The 19577-nt window shown below is 46.1% G+C and overlaps 1 protein-coding gene across 1 annotated transcript in view; it reads left to right on the top strand.

The window, feature by feature from the left end:
- Positions 1–19577, top strand: part of DNAH1 (dynein axonemal heavy chain 1) — a gene marked incomplete at its 5' end in the record, with an annotated part of 128528 nt that overhangs the window by 61755 nt on the left and 47196 nt on the right. The window contains 11 exons of the mRNA XM_083488823.1: positions 1505–1693; positions 2348–2453; positions 10760–10873; positions 11963–12112; positions 12664–12750; positions 13348–13534; positions 15130–15221; positions 15787–15941; positions 17172–17349; positions 17992–18186; positions 19134–19253. Of these exons, the coding sequence (XP_083344949.1) occupies positions 1505–1693; positions 2348–2453; positions 10760–10873; positions 11963–12112; positions 12664–12750; positions 13348–13534; positions 15130–15221; positions 15787–15941; positions 17172–17349; positions 17992–18186; positions 19134–19253 (1573 nt within the window). The remainder of the gene's footprint in view (positions 1–1504; positions 1694–2347; positions 2454–10759; positions 10874–11962; positions 12113–12663; positions 12751–13347; positions 13535–15129; positions 15222–15786; positions 15942–17171; positions 17350–17991; positions 18187–19133; positions 19254–19577) is intronic.

Here is a 19577-nt window from a genome sequence, read left to right as displayed (position 1 = left end):
ACCATTATTGATTATTGATGCTTTAGCAGAGCAAGGGATGGGATAGCAAATGAATGTGTTGAAGTGCTAATATAATTGTTCTCAGGAGGTTTCAACCAGAGCTCACTTGTTCTAGCTATTATTGATCATCATATTAAGGTCATAAAGCATATTTAGATCAGAAAACCTAGGGAGTCCCTTTAAAAATATTTTTCTTGCAGCATGTCATTTTGAAGTATTGAAATCCACCCCGGGTATACCTTTTATTGCAGAACATACAGAGAAGTAGACTTAGGATGCAGACCATCTAGTTTACTGTCACCTTCTTGGTGGTAAACAATCTTCCCAGTTTTCAGCCACTGGCTATATACAGGATTGTATTCAAGTACTGTAACTTTTATTTAGAATAGACTCATTGAAATTTATGAACCTAAGTTAGTCATGGTCATTAATTTATATAGGTCTGCTCTGGATAAAAGCTAGTTGTAAACAACCCACAGTTTTCTGTAGACCAAAAGCACCTGCAGCAATCAATCAATCAATCAATCAATCCTAAGAAAGCCAACTGAATCTTTAAAAGGGTGTGTACTTTTTAACCCTAGTCAGTGTTAAAGTGTTGCGGCCCTATGTGGTTTTTAAAACAAAACTTAGAGAAGCAGATAAATTACATTCTTCTGACATACCACACATATGTCACAATTTATTTCAGGACATTTCACACACACACCCAAGACACATTTGAATTGGGCTGGTTTACAACATAGCCAAAAAACTGTACAAGATTGCTCTTCATTACAGTTTTGGTTTGTTAGTTTTAAAAAGCTGTCTGTGGCTCAGTTTGCATTTAGCACTAAACCAGATCGTGCCTTAGCACGAATGCACAGGCTTCCAGGAGGAGAAGGAGGAGATTGTGACTGCTTTGCTCCTTCTCCAATCTCACTGTGACTCTGCTACTCTGGCAAAGTCATGGTTTGCCTTAGCTTGTCATATGAACTCAGAGCTATGGTTTGTTTCTCTCCAGGCAAGCAAAGACCTGTAACCAATATGTGTTCTTGGTTTACAGCTCATAGTTTGTCTGGAGGAGACAAATCATGAGCCAAAAGGCTCCCCCAAATTCACCCATTAATTTTTTTAAATATTACATTAAAGAAAATACTGACCACTCCCATGGATCCTCTTCTATGTTTTCAAAATGTTTTGTGATTCTCTCAAGATCCCCAAAATTTGTCCTTTTGTTGTTGTTTTTTTAAAAAATTAGTCACATCCACTTTTATACTTTGGGCATGCCCACCATGAGATGTAGGCCCCAGAGGGTTTGCCTGAAAAAGGTGAGCCCACCCCTTTCATAGTGTTCTGATCTTCCCTCACAGTATACTATGATTTGATAATAAACTGCATTCTTCTTAACATATTAACATAATGAGCTACTTGGTAATGTTTATAAATGAATAATATTTTTTTCATTGTGTGGCATTTGACTAGATGAACCCTTCCAGCCTTAAAATTATTTGATTCTTTCTGATAGATGCTACTTGACACTTACTGGAGCATTGCACTTGAAATTCGGGGGCGCTCCTGCAGGACCAGCTGGAACAGGCAAAACAGAGACGACTAAAGATCTGGGGAAAGCTTTAGCTATCCAGACGGTTGTGTTTAATTGCTCTGATCAGCTTGATTTCATGGCAATGGGGAAATTCCTGAAAGGACTAGCCAGGTATTACAAAACAATGCCATATATGAATTTGCTACACAGGGGGGTGGATCATAAGACGGCCACAAAATTATTGGTTTGGTGGACAATACATGAATCAGAATATTGTCGCATCCAATACATCCAAGCAGAGGTGAGTCTATGAGAACCCAGAACAAGTAGCTAGCCTAGTGATTATTTCCCTACTAGCAATCTCTATATATTGCCTGTTTGAGCATTCTGTAGAGATGTATTACTATATTTGGTTTGATAGAGTAAAAGAGAACCCAATAAACATTTAGATTGTGCTAACTTACATAGTTTAAAGTCCAGTCACCTTTGGAAGCTGGGCTCAATTAACATACTGTGACTGTCCCAAAGAGGACATTTAAAATAGTTGCACATGAAGGTTGGTATTAAATGGTAGGCAATTTGCATAGATTAACTTGCCACCAGTAACAGCCAGCATGGTGAGACAGAGCTATTCTCCCAACACCAGCATCTCTGCAGCTTGCGTGGAAGGCATTGGGGTAGTAGCAGCCCCAACCTCACTGCCAGCCCACCTTCCCACCCCAGTGCTGTCTAGATTGGCATAATCTCTTCAGGCCTTTTAAGACCAACTGATTTTTTGCTAGTAACTATTGGGTTCCTGATACTGTCTTCTCCTTATATGCTCAGTTCTGGAGCCTGGGCTTGCTTCGATGAGTTCAACCGCATTGACATTGAAGTGTTGTCTGTAGTTGCCCAGCAAATCACAACAATTCAGAAAGCTCAACAGCAGAGGGTAAGTTAAGGAAGTGAAGAGTGAAGGAATTTGGCTTCCTGAACCACACTTTTATTTCTCCAGTAGGTACTAGGACATCACCGAGTGGGATATCATTATGCTCCACTTCATTGAAGGCAGAAAAAAATGCCACCACTCCTAAAGGCTTCCGTGTTGCCCCTCCTCTAGAGTGACACTTCATTTTTTCTGCCCTTGCTTGAAGCAGACCAAGCTGGTGCTCTTCTGACCTTTAATTGTTTGTTTGTGCATATAATTTGGTTGTTTTTCCCTTGTGTATGTGGTTCTTGGTTGTCTCCTGAAGTTTTTCTCCTCAGTGGGCTGTTTTTTTGTGGGGGTTTGAGTGATTTCTGAGATGCTATTTAAAGCTTGTTGTTTTTCCTGCCTACGTATTGGCAGATTTAGGGGGTTCTCCTCCTTTATATTGGCAGTACCATAATCATTTAATAGAATGCATATTTTAAATGTCAGATGATTTTACTTTTATTACTTTCTTTGACAGGTAGTCCTTTGGAGACCTTTTTTAATATGAATATTTTTCTAATAGAATATTGAACTGGAAAATTCAGCTTCCCTAATTAAGAGAAAAGAAGCTTTCAAGGCTCCCGTTAGTCCCTTCTGCCACTTAACTGGCAGTTTGGTGTAGGAGTTTTGGGCGCTGCACAGGTTTTCATAGCATGGCAAAACCCTGCTACTACACAGAGGTTTGAATAGTTTTCACCTAGCTGAAGAAACTTCTTTTCAAAGTTAATTGGCTGGTTTCAATACATTCAGAAGGGTCGTTACTTGCATTCTCTGGTGCTTGTTATGTAAGCTGTTCTCTTCAGATTGTGGGCTACAGAGTAGGTATCTCTGTGCTGGTGTTCTAGTTCTGCCTCAAATATGTTGGTACAAAAACATTATCCAGTGTTTGTTTTCTTTGCTGTTCAAGTAGAAATTTGTTGTTTAAGTAGGTGAACATATGACAAGCCTCAAGACAATTGTAGAGGCTCTCCAACATGGAACCCACTGGTGGGTTCTACTGTATTTCTTTTGTTTATTTATTTATTTATTTATTTATTCACTTTATAGTCAGAGAGGCATAGCTAACCAGTTACAAAGACTCGAAGGCAGAAAAAAAGTCATTACTCCTAAAGGCTTTTGTGCTGCCCCTCCCCTGGAGTGATAGTTTGCCCTTCCAGCCAGACCATATAACAGTCATCCTAGAAAGAAACTAATGGCATGACAGACTCCAGACACCAGAAGTAGCCATCCATAAAATAAGAAATGTAAACGATGCCAGTGAAGGGTGGGCCTTGGTGATGTCCTAGTGCCTCCTTAGAAACACCTTTCAGGTCAATACCATAGGCACCAGAACACCAGCAAATGACATGCTCCAAAGTTACCCCTAGTAATCCTAGGGTGGGAGCTGGCAAATTAATGATGAGGAATTAATTTCTGGAGGATATGCCTTCCAAATGCATCCTCCAAGGAAGCATGCAAGTCCATCTTATAACTCTCTGTGAAAGAATTTGGAGTAGCCCAAGTTGCCACCTGACACACCTCTAGAAGAGATGCAGTGGATGCAAATGCAGCCAAAGCCACTGCAGGGTAGAATGAGCAACCATGCCTTAGGATGAGCCAAGTTCAGGGAAGTGCAAATCTAAGGGAGGGATGTCATTGTGTGTCCAACTGAATTCTAAACAAATCTGGTTGTGATGGCCTGGGATTCCGATTCGGAGGATGAAACAGAGGAATCCCAGCCTGCACAGGAGTCCCCGCCCCCAGGGCCGGCTGAACTGGGGCAAGGCCTAGATGCTGAAGAGCCTGCATCTGTGGCAGTGCATCAGGAGCTGGCCCCAGGTGAAGCCCTTCTGGCCCCAGAGGGACTTGATGACTCAGTGGCCACAGGTGAGCCTCCTCCAGGGCCCAGTAACCCTTCGGCCTCTCCTGATCTGCAGAGGCTTAGGGCAGAGAGGCGAAGGGAACTGGTTGCCCCCAGGAGGAGTGCTCGCCTTAAGGCCAGAGGAGGCGGGGCTCCTGGGGACCGGGACCGCCCCTGGCCTTAGAAGAGGATAAAAGCCCAGCCAGCCCGGCCCCAGGTTGCGGGAGCAACGTCGTTGTTGGCTTCGGACCTTCCTGTGTTCCTGATCCTTGCTCGGCCTCCTGTTCCTGACTATTCGGTACTCCTGTTCCCTGCTCGGCTTCCTGTTCCTGACTACCCGGTACTCCTGTTCCCTGCTCGGCCTTCTGTTCCAGCGTTCCTGTTCCCCGCCCGGCTCTCTGCATCGGACCTCGCCTCTCTTCGTGTGGACTCTGCTACACTCACGGTACCTTACCCCCGGGACCAGCACAGTTTGCTCCCGCCACACCCGCACTCCCCCTTCGTAGGGGTGCGTTCGGGAAGAGCCAGAGGCCATGGCTGACCAGGCGGCTACACTGGTGGCTTTGGCCCAGGAGAACCAGGCCTTGACTCACACCGTGCAGCAGCTCAGTGACGCGGTTGTGGCACTTCAGCAACGCTTGGAAGCCCTACCGGCTCCTGGGGCCGACGCCCCGGCTCCTGGCAAGTACCCAGTGGCTTTGCCTGAGAAATTTGATGGAGCCCCGGCCAGCTTTCCCATGTTCCTGGCCCAGGCCAAGCTGTATATTCAGGGGCGAGCCCGGAACTTTCCTGACGACCGCACCAAGGTGCACTTTTTGATTAGTTTGTTAAAGGACCAGGCGGCCAAGTGGGCGTTGCCGCTACTCAGGCAAGACTCCCCCTTGCTGGCAGACTATACGGGGTTTTGCAATCGTTTGGAGGCCGCGTTCGGCAACCCCCAGAAAGGGAGTCAAGCCAACCGGGCGATTCGGCGTCTGAAACAGGGCAAGTCCACGGTGGCCGCATATACCACGGAGTTTCGGCTGTTGGCACAGGACTTGACCTGGAATGATTCGGCACTGCGGGACCAGTATCTCGAAGGGCTTTCGGACGAGGTACTGGACCAGTTGGCCACAATGGAACGCCCCACCACGCTAGACACTCTCATTCAACGGAGTCTACAAATAGACGACCGGTTGGAGGATCGTCGTCAGGCCCGGGGTCGCCGACACTTCCAGTTCACGGCACCAGCTTTTTCCGGCAGCCCCACGGTCACAACTGATTTAACGGAGGAGCCTATGCAGCTCGGGGCAGTGCGGCCACGCCTTTCCCCCGCAGAGAAGGCGCGGCGTCGGGAGGGAAATCTCTGTCTTTACTGTGGCGGAAGTGGACACTTCGCTCGGTCTTGCCCTGAGAAACCGCCAACCCCAGTAGCTGATGGCCCTAGCTACCGGGGGTCCCAAACCGCGCAGAATGGGCCTGCACCAATAGACTTGCAACATCTTATGGTTTCGGTACGTTTATACCCTCCAGGTGGGCCCTGGATCCTCACCCATGCTTTGGTAGATTCAGGGGCAACCCGCTCTTATATGGACGCTGCTTTTGCCGCCCATCATCAGGTGCCACTTCGGAACAAGCCAGTACCGGTCCAGGTGGAAGCGATTGACGGACGACTTCTGTGTTCAGGTGCCGTTACTCAGGAGACCCAGCCCCTGGTCCTGTGTTTCCAGCAGCACCGGGAGTTGCGAACTTTGGACATTGCCTCTATGCCCCGCTTCCCCCTGGTGCTCGGGATGGACTGGCAGGAAGCCCACAACGTTCAGATTGACTGGGTCAAACGGACCGTGCACTTCCCAGACCCATGTTCCCATGCTCAATCCGGGACGCTGGCGGCCGCGCCCTCAGAGGAGGCAGCACCCACGCTCCCAGCCGTGTATCAGGACTACCAGGACGTGTTCGAGGAACGGGGGGCAGACCAGCTGCCGCCGCATCGGCCTTTTGACTGCGGCATAGACCTCCAACCCGGAGCGCCTTTACCAGTGAGTCGCTTATATTCTCTAACAGAGCCAGAGCGCGAGGCTTTGCAGGACTTCTTGCGCAAGAACCTGGAGCGTGGGTTCATTAGGCCTTCCACCTCGCCTACCGCGGCACCAGTGCTTTTCGTTAAGAAGAAATGTGGGGAACTCCGCCCTTGCCATGATTACCGAGCCCTGAACAAAATTACCGTCCCAGACCGGTACCCCTTGCCCCTTATCTCGGAGCTGCTGGAGCGGGTGCAAGGGGCACAGGTGTTCACCAAGCTGGACCTCCGGGGGGCCTACAACTTGATTCGGATCCGAGCCGGGGATGAGTGGAAGACAGCGTTTGGGACCCGGTACGGGCAGTTCGAATATTTGGTTATGCCTTTCGGGTTGTGCAACGCGCCTGCTGTGTTCCAACGCTACATCAACCACGTGTTTCAGGACTTGTTAGACAAGTACGTGGTGGTGTATTTGGATGACATACTGATTTACTCCCGTGACCCGGCTCGCCATGAGGGACATGTCCGGACCGTGCTGCAGCGCTTGCGTGAGCACCGTTTGTACGCAAAGCTCAGCAAGTGCGAGTTCCATCAGTGGACTGTGGACTTCCTCGGTCACCGGCTCTCTCCGGATGGGGTGCAAATGGACCCGGGGAAGGTGACAGCGGTTCAAGAATGGGCGGCACCCCGGAACCGCAAGGACCTACAACGTTTCCTGGGGTTCGCCAATTACTACCGGACCTTCATCGCTGATTATGCTCATCGCACCACCCCGTTGACCCGGCTACTGCGCCCAAAGACGCCGTTTTCCTGGGACAAGGAGGCAGAGGAGGCGTTTCAGGGGTTGAAGGCCTGTTTCCAGAGGGCACCAATCTTACAACATCCTGACCCCTCTCGACCCTTTGTGGTGGAGACCGACGCCTCCAGTACGGCTCTCGGTGCCGTCTTGTCTCAACAGATTGGTCCTGAAGCGCCACTCTTACCCTGTGCCTTCTATTCCCGCCAGCTCCTACCAGCGGAGCGTAACTATACTGTGTGGGAGCGGGAACTACTGGCCATCAAGGTAGCCTTTGAGGTCTGGCGCCACCATCTTGAGGGGGCACGACATCCGGTGGAGGTGAGAACCGACCACCGGAACCTGGAGTACCTCCAGACCACCCGCAAGCTGAACCAAAGACAGATCCGGTGGGCGTTGTTCTTTTCCCGGTTCCAGTTTCGGATCCGCTACATCCCTAGCTCTCAGAATCAGAAGGCGGATGCCCTGTCCCGGAAACCTGAAGACAACGCAGACACGGTACAGCAAGCAGAACCCACCACGATCCTACCTCCGGCTGCATTCCTGGCCACCCAGGAGGCGCAGCCACTGCAGGTTCGGGTGCGGGAACAGCAGCGGGTCGACGCTTGGGCCCAGGAACGACTCCGGGAGCTGGCTGAAGGGTCCAGCCCACACTATCCGGGGCTGGTCCTGCATCAGGGCCTCCTGCTGCACCACGGTCGTCTGTACATCCCGCCAGGGCCACTGCGGCTGGAGGTTCTCCGGATGGCCCATGATGCCCCAGCAGCGGGGCACTTTGGACGGTATCGGACCACCCATCTGGTCAGTCGTGAGTTTTGGTGGCCCCGCCTGAAGGCTGACGTGGCTCGCTACGTTGCTGGTTGTGATGTCTGCCGGCGCGCCAAGGGACCTACTGGGCGACCCCCCAGCCTACTTCAGCCATTGCCAGTTCCACCGCACCCTTGGCACACAGTTTCGTTGGACTTTGTAGTGGACTTACCCTCGTCTCGTGGCTGTACCTGCCTTCTGGTTTTCTCCGACCATTTCACCAAGATGGTGCACTGCGCTCCCTGTCCATCTGTACCCACAGCCAAGGAAACTGCTCAGCTGTACCTTCAGCATGTCTTCCGCCTGCATGGACTACCTGAGCGCGTGGTGTCCGACCGGGGCGTTCAGTTCACATCCCGGTTCTGGCGAGCATTACACCAGACCCTCGGGACAGAGGTCTGCCTCTCGTCAGCCTACCACCCACAGACCGACGGCCAGACGGAACGGGCGAACGCGGTGCTGGAGCAGTACCTCCGGTGTTACTGCAGCTACCAGCAGGATGACTGGGTCGACCACCTGGCATTGGCGGAGTTCGCCTATAACAACGCGGTGAATGCGTCCACCCAGCAGACCCCGTTCCAGGCCAGTTATGGTTATCATCCACGGCTGTTTCCAGAGGTGCTGCCGGCATCCGCGGTCCCGGCGGTGACGGAGTGGCTTCAAGAGCTCCAGTCCCAGCAACAGCTTTTGGTGGAGCAGCTGCACCAGGCCAAGGAAGCGTACAAAGCCCAGGCCGACCGCCACCGCCAGGTGGGGCCGGAACTTCGCGTCGGTGACCTGGTTTGGCTCTCCACTCGCCACCTCCACCCCTCTCGACCTTCGCGGAAGTTGGACGCCCGCTTCACCGGCCCGTTCCCTATCGTAGACCAAGTCTCTCCTGTGGCATTCCGTCTCCGGTTACCCGCAACCCTGAAGGTTCACCCGGTCTTCCACAGGTCCCTTTTGAGTCCGGTGGCCCCACCCGACGAGTTCCACCCGAACCGTCCCCGACCGCAGCCAGTGTTGGTTCGGGGAGAGCCTGAGTACGAGGTGGAACGCATCCTGGACTCCCGATACCGCAGGGGAAAGCTGCAGTATCTCATTGACTGGAAGGGGTACGGACCGGAGGACCGTTCCTGGGAACCAGCGGCCAACGTCCACGCACCTGCCTGCCTCCGAGAGTTCCATGCGACGTACCCCGGCAAGCCGGGTCCGGACCCTCGGTTGAGGGGGGGGCCTGGGAGGGGGGATGGTGTGATGGCCTGGGATTCCGATTCGGAGGATGAAACAGAGGAATCCCAGCCTGCACAGGAGTCCCCGCCTCCAGGGCCGGCTGAACTGGGGCAAGGCCTAGATGCTGAAGAGCCTGCATCTGTGGCAGTGCATCAGGAGCTGGCCCCAGGTGAAGCCCTTCTGGCCCCAGAGGGACTTGATGACTCAGTGGCCACAGGTGAGCCTCCTCCAGGGCCCAGTAACCCTTCGGCCTCTCCTGATCTGCAGAGGCTTAGGGCAGAGAGGCGAAGGGAACTGGTTGCCCCCAGGAGGAGTGCTCGCCTTAAGGCCAGAGGAGGCGGGGCTCCTGGGGACCGGGACCGCCCCTGGCCTTAGAAGAGGATAAAAGCCCAGCCAGCCCGGCCCCAGGTTGCGGGAGCAACGTCGTTGTTGGCTTCGGACCTTCCTGTGTTCCTGATCCTTGCTCGGCCTCCTGTTCCTGACTATTCGGTACTCCTGTTCCCTGCTCGGCTTCCTGTTCCTGACTACCCGGTACTCCTGTTCCCTGCTCGGCCTTCTGTTCCAGCGTTCCTGTTCCCCGCCCGGCTCTCTGCATCGGACCTCGCCTCTCTTCGTGTGGACTCTGCTACACTCACGGTACCTTACCCCCTGGACCAGCACACTGGTCCTAGCTGCAAGCCGATGAGTGAGTAGTATGCATCTTTGGACCAGCCCAGTGAGGACATTTGACTGGATTTGTAGGGTTAGATGACTTCCGGGTTAGCGCCACCGGCAATGGCGGATTTCCTCTGATCTGGAGGAATCCGCTCCGTGAAAATCAGGGTCTGGACCGCCACGGCGAAGCGGAGACCCATTAAAACCACAGGCGGTAGAAGCCTGTGGACCTGGGATTCGGCTGGCACCTTTTGCGCCTCCCCTACTCGCGGGGAAACCCGGCTACGGGGATCCGGAGTGACGTGGGGTTGATGGACTAGATGGAACAGACAGAAAGGACTGACAGAACCCGAGACCAGGAAGAAGAGACGGTGGATGAAGATTGGCAGAAAGTTTAAAAATTCATTTAGGGAAATATTGCAAAATTAATGACTGTTAGGAAAATCTTGGAATGAAACTATTAGGCTTTAGTAGAAATGTTATAAGGAGTTATGTATAAATAAGTTTTTAAGTTCGAGGGTTTTTTGTTTTTTTATGGTAAGATAAGGCTAAAATAAATTAGGACAACTAAAGGACAGAATACAGTGAATGATGGAAAGGATTTGCTGAGATAATTAATAATTAGAATACAAAAAAGGGAGGTGTGAGGAGGTCGATGAAATAAGTTAATGAAGATAAGGATATGGGAATATTGGATTTGTTTTTAAATTTATTCTTTTGCTCTTGTTTTTTATTTTAGTGTATTGTATTGTACTTTTTATTCTCTTTTTATTGATTTGTATTGTTTAATCTCTTTTTTCTTGCTTTGCTTTTTTTTTAATGTAACTTTAAATTCCGAATAAATATCATTTAAAAAAAAAGGATTTGTAGGGTTAGATTTATCTGTTTTGACACAAAAAGGATTTTGTTCCATCTGGAATTGAGGATATTTGCTTACCAGCAAGTCACTCACTATGATAATGTTTTACTGGGTCTAGGTGGATCGCTTCATGTTTGAAGGAGCTGAAATTGCACTGGTTCCATCTTGTGCGGTCTTCATCACAATGAACCCTGGCTATGCCGGACGCACTGAGCTACCAGATAACTTAAAGGTAACTAAACACTGCTGGACTTGGCCACACTCAGTGCAAATATGAACAACTGTCTCTTACTTAACTATAATGCTATAAGATGACATCTACGTTCTGACTATCTTAGGATGCAGTTCTAAGGTTAGGGGAAGGGGCAGGAACAAAAGGCAGTTCAATGACCACATCCAGAGGTCTGCTGGGGTCAAGCTGCCAGGCCAGGCCAGAAATGAGGCAGAGGAGCAATCTTGCAGTCCTTTGTCTATTTCCAGATTTAATTCCCACCTTCTGTACATTTTCCCTCTCAAATGGAGCAAGATAGTGGAGGGAGAGATTGAGTCATGCTTAGAGGTATGTCTAAATTTGTCCCCAGTTTGGGGGTGTATCAGGGGACCAGGAGAGAGTTGGATCCTTCAAATCCCAGCTGTTTCCTGGTCTTCCTCAGGCACACCTCTTAATGTCTCCCAATATATCCCCATTTTGTCTATACTGACATTGCATCTCAAACACTGGTTGGACCAGGGTGTTAGTGGCTTTGGTGTTGGGGGGGGGGGCAGGAGCTGACATCAGAACTCCCTCTCTGATGTTGGAGCTCTGTGTCTGACATTGGAGAGGAATATCTGATATATTCCGTCATATATAAAGGAATCCATCCTTTATTTGTAGGCATAAATGGGATGGGAGTATCCCAACCCCTAGAATGTATTGCTTTGAAGGGAGAAAATCTCTTCCAATTTCAAAGCATAGGTAAATTTGGTGAAAGAGATTTCATTCCACTCCCACAAAGTTAGGAAAATCACTTAAATTCACGTTGGCAAGGGAGACTGTTTTTGAATGCTACTAAGTCTGATTATGCAATAAGGTGTTATATTATCCCCCAAATAGTTGGAAATGCCTCCTCAGAAATCTCAAACATTAAAAAAGATCTCAGCTGCAACTGGCAAATTTCATAAATTCTGTCTTCTGTGTGCAGTTATAAAGGTTGCTGCCACTTGGGTTGATAACCTCTTTTGTGCAGATTGCTTTTAATTTGCTTACCATCCATAAGCACAGATTGCAAAGAGTGAATATATGTGGAGCCTTCCCCCTTCATGGTGACTGTATGCCTTCCAGGCTCTTTTTCGTCCTGTGGCTATGATGGTTCCAGATTACTCTATGATTGCTGAGATTTCTCTGTATTCATTTGGCTTCAATGAAGCCAAAGTTCTGGCAAAGAAGATCACTACCACCTTTAAATTGTCTTCTGAACAACTCAGTTCCCAGGTCAGTATTTTTGAGCCATCCAGCCTTCCTAGTGTAGGAGGAATCTTTAAAGTTCCATTAGAGTACATCCTGTAGCTCAGAATTGTTGCTGATTCTGATATCTTGGAGCACCATATTCTCTTCTCGCTTTCATTGCTATCTCCGTGGCTGTCCTTTATCCATTTTGATCCTCCTTAGCTCAAGTTTTTGTGCAATCATACCAATGTTATTGCTCATGCCCTGGTTTCGTTTTCAGTTGTTACCAAGGAATTGCTTTATGAGGACAGAAGAACTAAAAAGGATTGCTGCAGTATCGAATACCCTTCTTCATAACAGTACTCTCTGCCTCTCTACTCTTTGTCTTTTACCTTTGTTCAGAATGAAAGTATTTAAGCCTAGGCCTAGCTATGTAAAGATTCTCCCTCTTTTTGTTTTCTTAGGAAAGAGGCTGGGCTGCAAGTAGAGAAGGAGATTGGCAGATTGTTCCCTTCTCTTGTCTAACTGATTAGATGCTTGCCATTCCATTTCAGTTCCTATTTCCACTATTGTCATTTCCCATATCTCTGCTGCAGGATCACTATGACTTTGGAATGAGAGCTGTGAAGACAGTCATTTCAGCGGCTGGCAATCTCAAAAGAGAAAATCCAACAATGGACGAGGCAAGTTCAAGTAGTCCCACTTCAAATGGCTCCATATGCAGTGTTGCATGAGGATGACTAGAATAGTTAAGAGCCACTTTTCTGGTTACATTCTGGACATGTGTTGCTCATCTGGTGGGGCAGAGTGTTGGGAATAACTTCCCAGCAGGGGCATAGAACATCATGTTGGTGAAGGCTGTGCAAAGACTAAACTTTGTTTAAAATTTTGTTCTGCTCTGTCTGTACCTAATCTACAAAGATTTGTACATTAAAATGTGCAACAATTCCATTTGGGGCTCGATCTTGTAAATTTTATTTAGCTTATTTTGATTTTTTCATTACAAAATTAAGATTGTTGATAACATTCTTTCAGCAACCTCAGTGAAACTCCACCACCACCGCCACCACATTTTTTCATCTTAGCTGAAGATGTCTGGAACAAGAAAAGTAAACACAATTGAAAAGAACAGTCCTAATTGCAATCATCTGTCTGTCAAAGTACAAAGATTAGTAGCTCTGTAGAATAATCAAGATTTCAGAGTGTGGCAATTAAAGGCTGGGCATGGAGATCCAAGAAAAGAGGAAGAATCTTTACTAATATACTTTTCTTGCTTGCAGGAGCTGATTTGCCTAAGGGCCATCAAGGATGTCAATGTTCCTAAATTCCTGCAGGATGACCTGAAGCTTTTCAATGGTATAATTTCTGATCTGTTTCCCAAGATCAAAGAGGAACCTATTGACTATGGCATCCTGGAGGAAGCAATTCACAGATACTGTCTTAAAGACAACTTGAAAGATGTTGATGGTAAGTGAAAAAGTAACACACTGCTTCTGTGGAGTTTTCTTAAAACTATATATTAGTCTCTTGTGAACTTTGGCACCACAGCAGTGGATTATAATTTGTTCTTCAGCAATCGTAGTGCACAGATCATTATATGAGGATGGGTTTTTAAGTGCCTGGATGGAACCTATCTGGGAACCCCATGTTCTTCACCTCAAGTTGTGTGGAAGAAAGGCAGGATACAAATGCCATAATTAAATAACAGAGCAATGCTTTACTTGTCTGTTCAGAATTAAGTCCCACTGGGTTCAGTGGAGCTTACTCCAAAGTACCGTATTTTTCGCTCTATAACACGCACCCGACCATAACACGCACGTAGCTTTTAAGAGGAGGAAAATCCGTAGGCATGCCACCCGTAGGCATTTCCTCCATAACACGCACAGACATTTCCCCTTATTTCTAGGAGGAAAAAAGTGAGTGTTATAGTGCAAAAAATACGGTAAGTGGATATAGGATTGCAGCCTCAATAAATAAATCTGTCTTTCCATTCATTTTTAACCTCTGCTCTGATGTTGTTCTCAGAGCATTAAAAATGGAAATTAAGTAGATCAGGCCCAAAAAATCTTAAAGCAAAATATTCACAGCAGCGAGGAAAATGTCATTTGTTTATTTTTAAAGCATCTGTATACCACTTAACATTTTAAATTCTTACCAGGAAAAGTACAAACCCCAAATCTATGCTCATTTTGTTCCCGATTGCATTTGTTATCTAGATTTTTTGGTGTGTGTGTTTTTACTGTTTTCTAACACTCTGGCAGAATACTGTACAATCTAAGTAGGACGGTAAACTTGGAATAATAATAATAATAATAATAATAATAATAATAATTTATTTATACCCCGCCCATCTGGCTGGGCCTCCCCAGCCACTCTGGGCGGCTCCCAATCAGTGTTAAAAACAGTACAGCGTTACATATTAAAAATTTCCCTGAACAGGGCTGCCTTAAGATGTCTTCTGAATATCAGGTAATTATTTATCTCTTTGACATCTGATGGGAGGGCGTTCCACAGGGCGGGCGCCACTACCGAGAAGGCCCTCTGTCTGGTTCCCTGTAGCCTGGAACTTAGTGTATATTTAATATTTATTATTATTTTTCATTCTGCTACATGCTTTAACCTAAAAGAGCTCCTGGAGCAAAGAATATTTAAAATAACAATAATAAAAATGAACAAAGCTTTAGAACATTAAAATTAGATCAAATAATAATTCCAAGTTCAGTCTAAAATACCAGGCAGATAAAATGGTTTTTCACCTAATGCCAAGAAGGGAGAGAATTACAAAGTTGGTGTGCCGTAAGTGAAAATGTGCTTTTATTTACATGTATACTATATCACTCTCTGGATTCTAAAATGTGTGATAGCTATGAAAGGATTGAGTGAGTAAGAGTAGCATTGTAGGCTGTGCTGACATCTTTCTCAAGATAGCTAAGGAACAAACTGGTGTGTGCCTTCAATGGTGCTTTGGGGGCTTAGAGCATCCACACAGTTTCGTATCCATAGACCTGCAGGCCTGTGAAAGCAACTGTGAGGCATTCCCATTCTGGATCTTTTTCTTCCAGGGTTTGTGATGAAGTGCATCCAGCTATATGAAACTACTGTGGTACGTCATGGTCTCATGCTGGTGGGGCCCACAGGCTCAGGAAAAACTAAGGTAAGAACTGCCAGAGATGCCTGGTGTTGCTGTCAACAGATGAAAGGGAAATAGCACTAAGATGGTTTGTCCAGCACTTACACCATAGGAGGAGCATTTCCAGCCTTTGTGCTTGGCTTAATGTGGTTCGAGATACTGTTCTGAGACAGAAAAATCCCTTCTTGCCAAGTACAGTAGCAGCCTGCATAGAAGAGCTTTGAAATAAGAACACTAGGATTAAAACTGATATACTGATCTTATGTGTACTCTGGAAGAGCCTCATTAAGGCAAGCATGGGTGACTTTGAGCCTGCACAGCTTTGCTGGGATTTCTGCAGTGCGATGTTTGCAGATATTGCATCAACTTTCCAAAAGAATGAAGGCCATTCCCTCCTCTGTTTTTGTGATCAGTGCTTGTCTTTTATAATCCTCTTTTCTTAATCATGTCAAACCCTTGGGCAAAGTCCTTTGTTACTACTTTGCATTCTTCATTATTGTAGATTCATGGTGAGTCTGAATTGTCTTTCTTTTCAGCCTTCAAATAGATGCCATGATGTTTTATTCCCTTGCACTCTTTCTGTCTTCAGTGTTACAAAGTTTTGGCAGCTGCAATGACATCTTTGAAAGGTCGGCCTTCAGTCAGTGGTGGAAACTATGAAGCCGTCAATTATTTTATATTGAATCCCAAATCTATTACAATGGGCCAGCTGTATGGAGAGTTTGACTTGTTGACTCATGAATGGTAAAAGATAAAAACTGTCCTTATCTGTCCTAGATGGCTTCTGGTCTGCTCGTGTCCCTTTTTTAGGAATTATAAGCTCTCTATAAACTGAAATTTAAGAAAGCTCCTCTTTTGTTAGGCATAACTTTAACTAATGCCCATATGTTTTGATTGTACTTTTCTATGGCCTAAGAAAATCCATAACACTAAATGGATAACTGGCTGGCTCATGCACTTTTTTTTTAGCTTTCTACACTGGGTTTTTGCTGATGAGCCTGTGTAAGTAACATGAAAGAGATATTCAAGGCATTAAAAGCTGATGAGAACTGGACACTAAACATGCATCTTCATCTGCAAATGTGTCCTCTCATTCATTAATCATTGGAGTTGTCATTTTTATTCTGATGGCCTCTACACAAGGAAGGCAGAACTATTTAAGGAGATTTTTCTTCCCTTCCCTTAAACTTGGCCATCTCACCACACTCTGGGTAAAAGGTTTAGAGATGAACTGATGGAGACTGGTTCTGTGGATCACTACAATCACATATCCATCTTCAGGAGTGAAGTAATAGAGATGGCCATAAAAACACAGCCCATGGAAAAACTCCACTATAATACTGTTTTTCTGTTTGCTATGTCAAGTACATACATCAATACTGTATGTGTGTATGCCAAGTAAATGCTCTGCAGACTTGGGCTGAAGTGCATATTTATGAAACCTGTTTCCATAGCATATTACGGTTAAGTGTGGTGACTTATTTACAATACTGTTTTTGCTCAGTGTTCTTTCCAGCTGGGCCTCTGAGGGTTTTATTTTCTTTTGATCTTGTAAAAAGAAGACCATGCATATACTAAGTGTATGGATAAACAAAAATGAGCAATAATTATAGCAGTTTTACACTGATAACAACTATTATTGATTGATAAAGATAAAATGTTGGACTGCCTCCACAGATAAAACATTTGAGCTACACCCAGAAGCAATTGATGCCTTTGCATTTCTGGCAATGAATAATTACATGCATTGACACTTCATTTGCTCTGATCAAAATAATCAAATAGGAAACTTTTTTTAAAAAAAGGCAGATTCTGCTTTATTGATCTTCAAAACAGCAGAAGCCTGCATATGTGATGTGGAGAGAGAAGTTTGGGTTCACAGATGTGATGCTGTCATAAATTGTACTGGGCATTGCTAGATGGAAGTGTGCAACTATTTGGTTGACTCCTGTATATCTCCTCCCCACCTCATAGGACTGATGGGATTCTTCCTGCTCTTATCCGAGTGGGAGCCATAGCTACTGATCAAAACAAGAAATGGTACATGTTTGATGGTCCAGTTGATGCTGTTTGGATTGAAAATATGAACACTGTGCTGGATGATAACAAGAAGTTGTGTCTTAGCTCTGGTGAAATCATTAAACTAACAGAGGTATCTTTCTCTTTCCTCCTTTTCGTTTCCTGGTATCTACACACACAATCATTTGTAAATGTATAGTCTGCTTTTCTCTGAGAAAGAGGAATATTTGGTTGAAATGTAGACATTTGATTTTAGCAGGCCCAAATTACTGTACAGTGGTGCCCCGCAAGACAAATGCCTCGCAAGATGGAAAACTCGCTAGACGAAAGAGTTTTCCGTTTTGGAGGTGCTTCGCAAAACGAATTCCCTATGGGCTTGTTTCGCAAGACGACAATGTCTTGCGAGTTCCTGCTGGTTTCCCCCCCCCCTTTTTCTAAGCCGCTAAGCCGCTTATCAGCTGATCCGATCAGCAGATAAGCCGCTAAAAGCCGCTAATAGCGCTAATCCGCTAATCCGTCAATGGGCTTGCTTCGCAAGACGAAAAAACCGCTAGACGAAGAGAATCACCGAACGGATTCTTTTCGTCTAGCGAGGCACCACTGTATTTGGAACACAATTCTAGTATTTATGCTGGATACACCTGACCAGCGCTGTGATTTCACTAATACATAATCCCACTTAATGAAGGATTGGAGTTTTAGGATCCTCTCCACACTATGTACCTTTTGTGAAAAGCTGTGGGAAACAGTTTTGCTCCTTTCCTCTCATTTCCAGGCAATGACTATGATGTTTGAAGTGCAAGATTTAGCTGTTGCTTCCCCTGCCACTGTTTCCCGGTGTGGCATGGTATACCTGGAACCCAGCATTTTGGGATTACAGCCCTTCACTGAGTGCTGGATGAAGAGAATCCCAGACATTATGAAGCCATTCACTGAAGCCCTTAACTCGCTTTTCAGCAGATTCCTAGAGGTGAACCATTACAATATTCCTATATTTTGATTCAGTGTAGAATCTGTAAGTCAGCCTAGCCTTTAGCCAAACAAGGGGATATGAACCTATCAAGTTTGCCTTTATTAGTTTTGGGGCAGCTGGTGAACACAGTTTATTAGATGACAGGAACTTCACCTGTGCGGTACAAGAGCTATAATCTTCCAAAATGCCAATTTATTGTTATTTGGCTTGCAGTGGGAAAGTTCTCTGTGAATTGAACCCTGTCTCTTTTGCTTCCAAGTTTAGCAACCGGATTGCTTTTAAGATTTTATAGTTGTGTGTTCATGGTGATTTGTTTTTTTAATGGCATTTTCTCACTTTAGGTTTTTGTGGCCCTTGCTTTCATTACTTTGTGAAGTGATTTGTTAAAATGGCATTGGCTGGTTAGCTCATTTTCATGTCTCCTGGTCACTTTTTCCTCCATATTAACAATCAACAGGTTAAGACTAATAACAGTCTTCGCTCAATGGCCAAACTAAAGTTTCTCTGGTGCTTTTCCTTCCTATATGGTGTTGCCTCAGAAGTACATATAGTTTTGAATCCCCAGCCTTGCCATATCAAGTGTGCCCTTGCAGAATGGGAGAAATTCAGTATAGAACTAAGTGGGGCATATACGTTCATGGAAAAATGTCCACTTGTGCAATAAGACTTTCAGCGCTGTCTTCATGTAAACCTGTGTGGGTTTTCTCCCAACCCTCCAGAGCAGAATTAGGGGTGCAGGGAACATTCTGGGGGAGGAGAGTCCCATTGTGTGAATGGACCTCATTCTGTGCACACAACTTCGCTGAGTTTTAATTATTGGTTTTCTGTGTTTTTATTGATTCTAGTTTTTATTTGTAAGCTGCCTTGAGTCCCATCAGAGGAAAAAAGGCCGGAAAAGCATAACAACAACAACATTTAACTCTTGATCTTCTGAACCCTTTCAGGACTCTATCAGATTTGTCCGAAGTTCAGTGAAGGAAATAATTGCCTCTACAGATGCTAACCTGACAATGAGTCTTCTCAAGTTGTTGGACTGTTTCTTTCAACCCTTCATTCCCGTTGAGGTAGGGCTGGTGTAGCTGTTGATGCTCAGGGTCCTACCAGGCTAAAGGAGAATGGACAACTGGGTCCAATTGAACAGATGGACGCGGAAATAAGTTCTACATTTATTGATAACAAACAGAGGAATTAGCAGACAGAAATGTACTTAAGCTTTGATATTGTTTACTGTGTTATCATTTGTGAATATCTCTTTGATAGGGTCTGATAAGTAAAACCTAGATGCTAAACCACTTTGGGGTTAATGCTGTGACAGTTGGAATGAATTTGTTCATCAGGGACTTCATGCACCAACTGGGTTACAATAGATTTCTTTGTCCATAGAGACT

The sequence above is a fragment of the Podarcis liolepis genome (assembly GCF_965112155.1).
Source record: "Podarcis liolepis genome assembly, chromosome: 2".
NCBI classification, from domain to species: domain Eukaryota; kingdom Metazoa; phylum Chordata; class Lepidosauria; order Squamata; family Lacertidae; genus Podarcis; species Podarcis liolepis.
The sequence above is the reverse complement of the archived record's forward strand: the minus strand, read 5'-3'. Positions and strand labels throughout refer to the sequence as shown.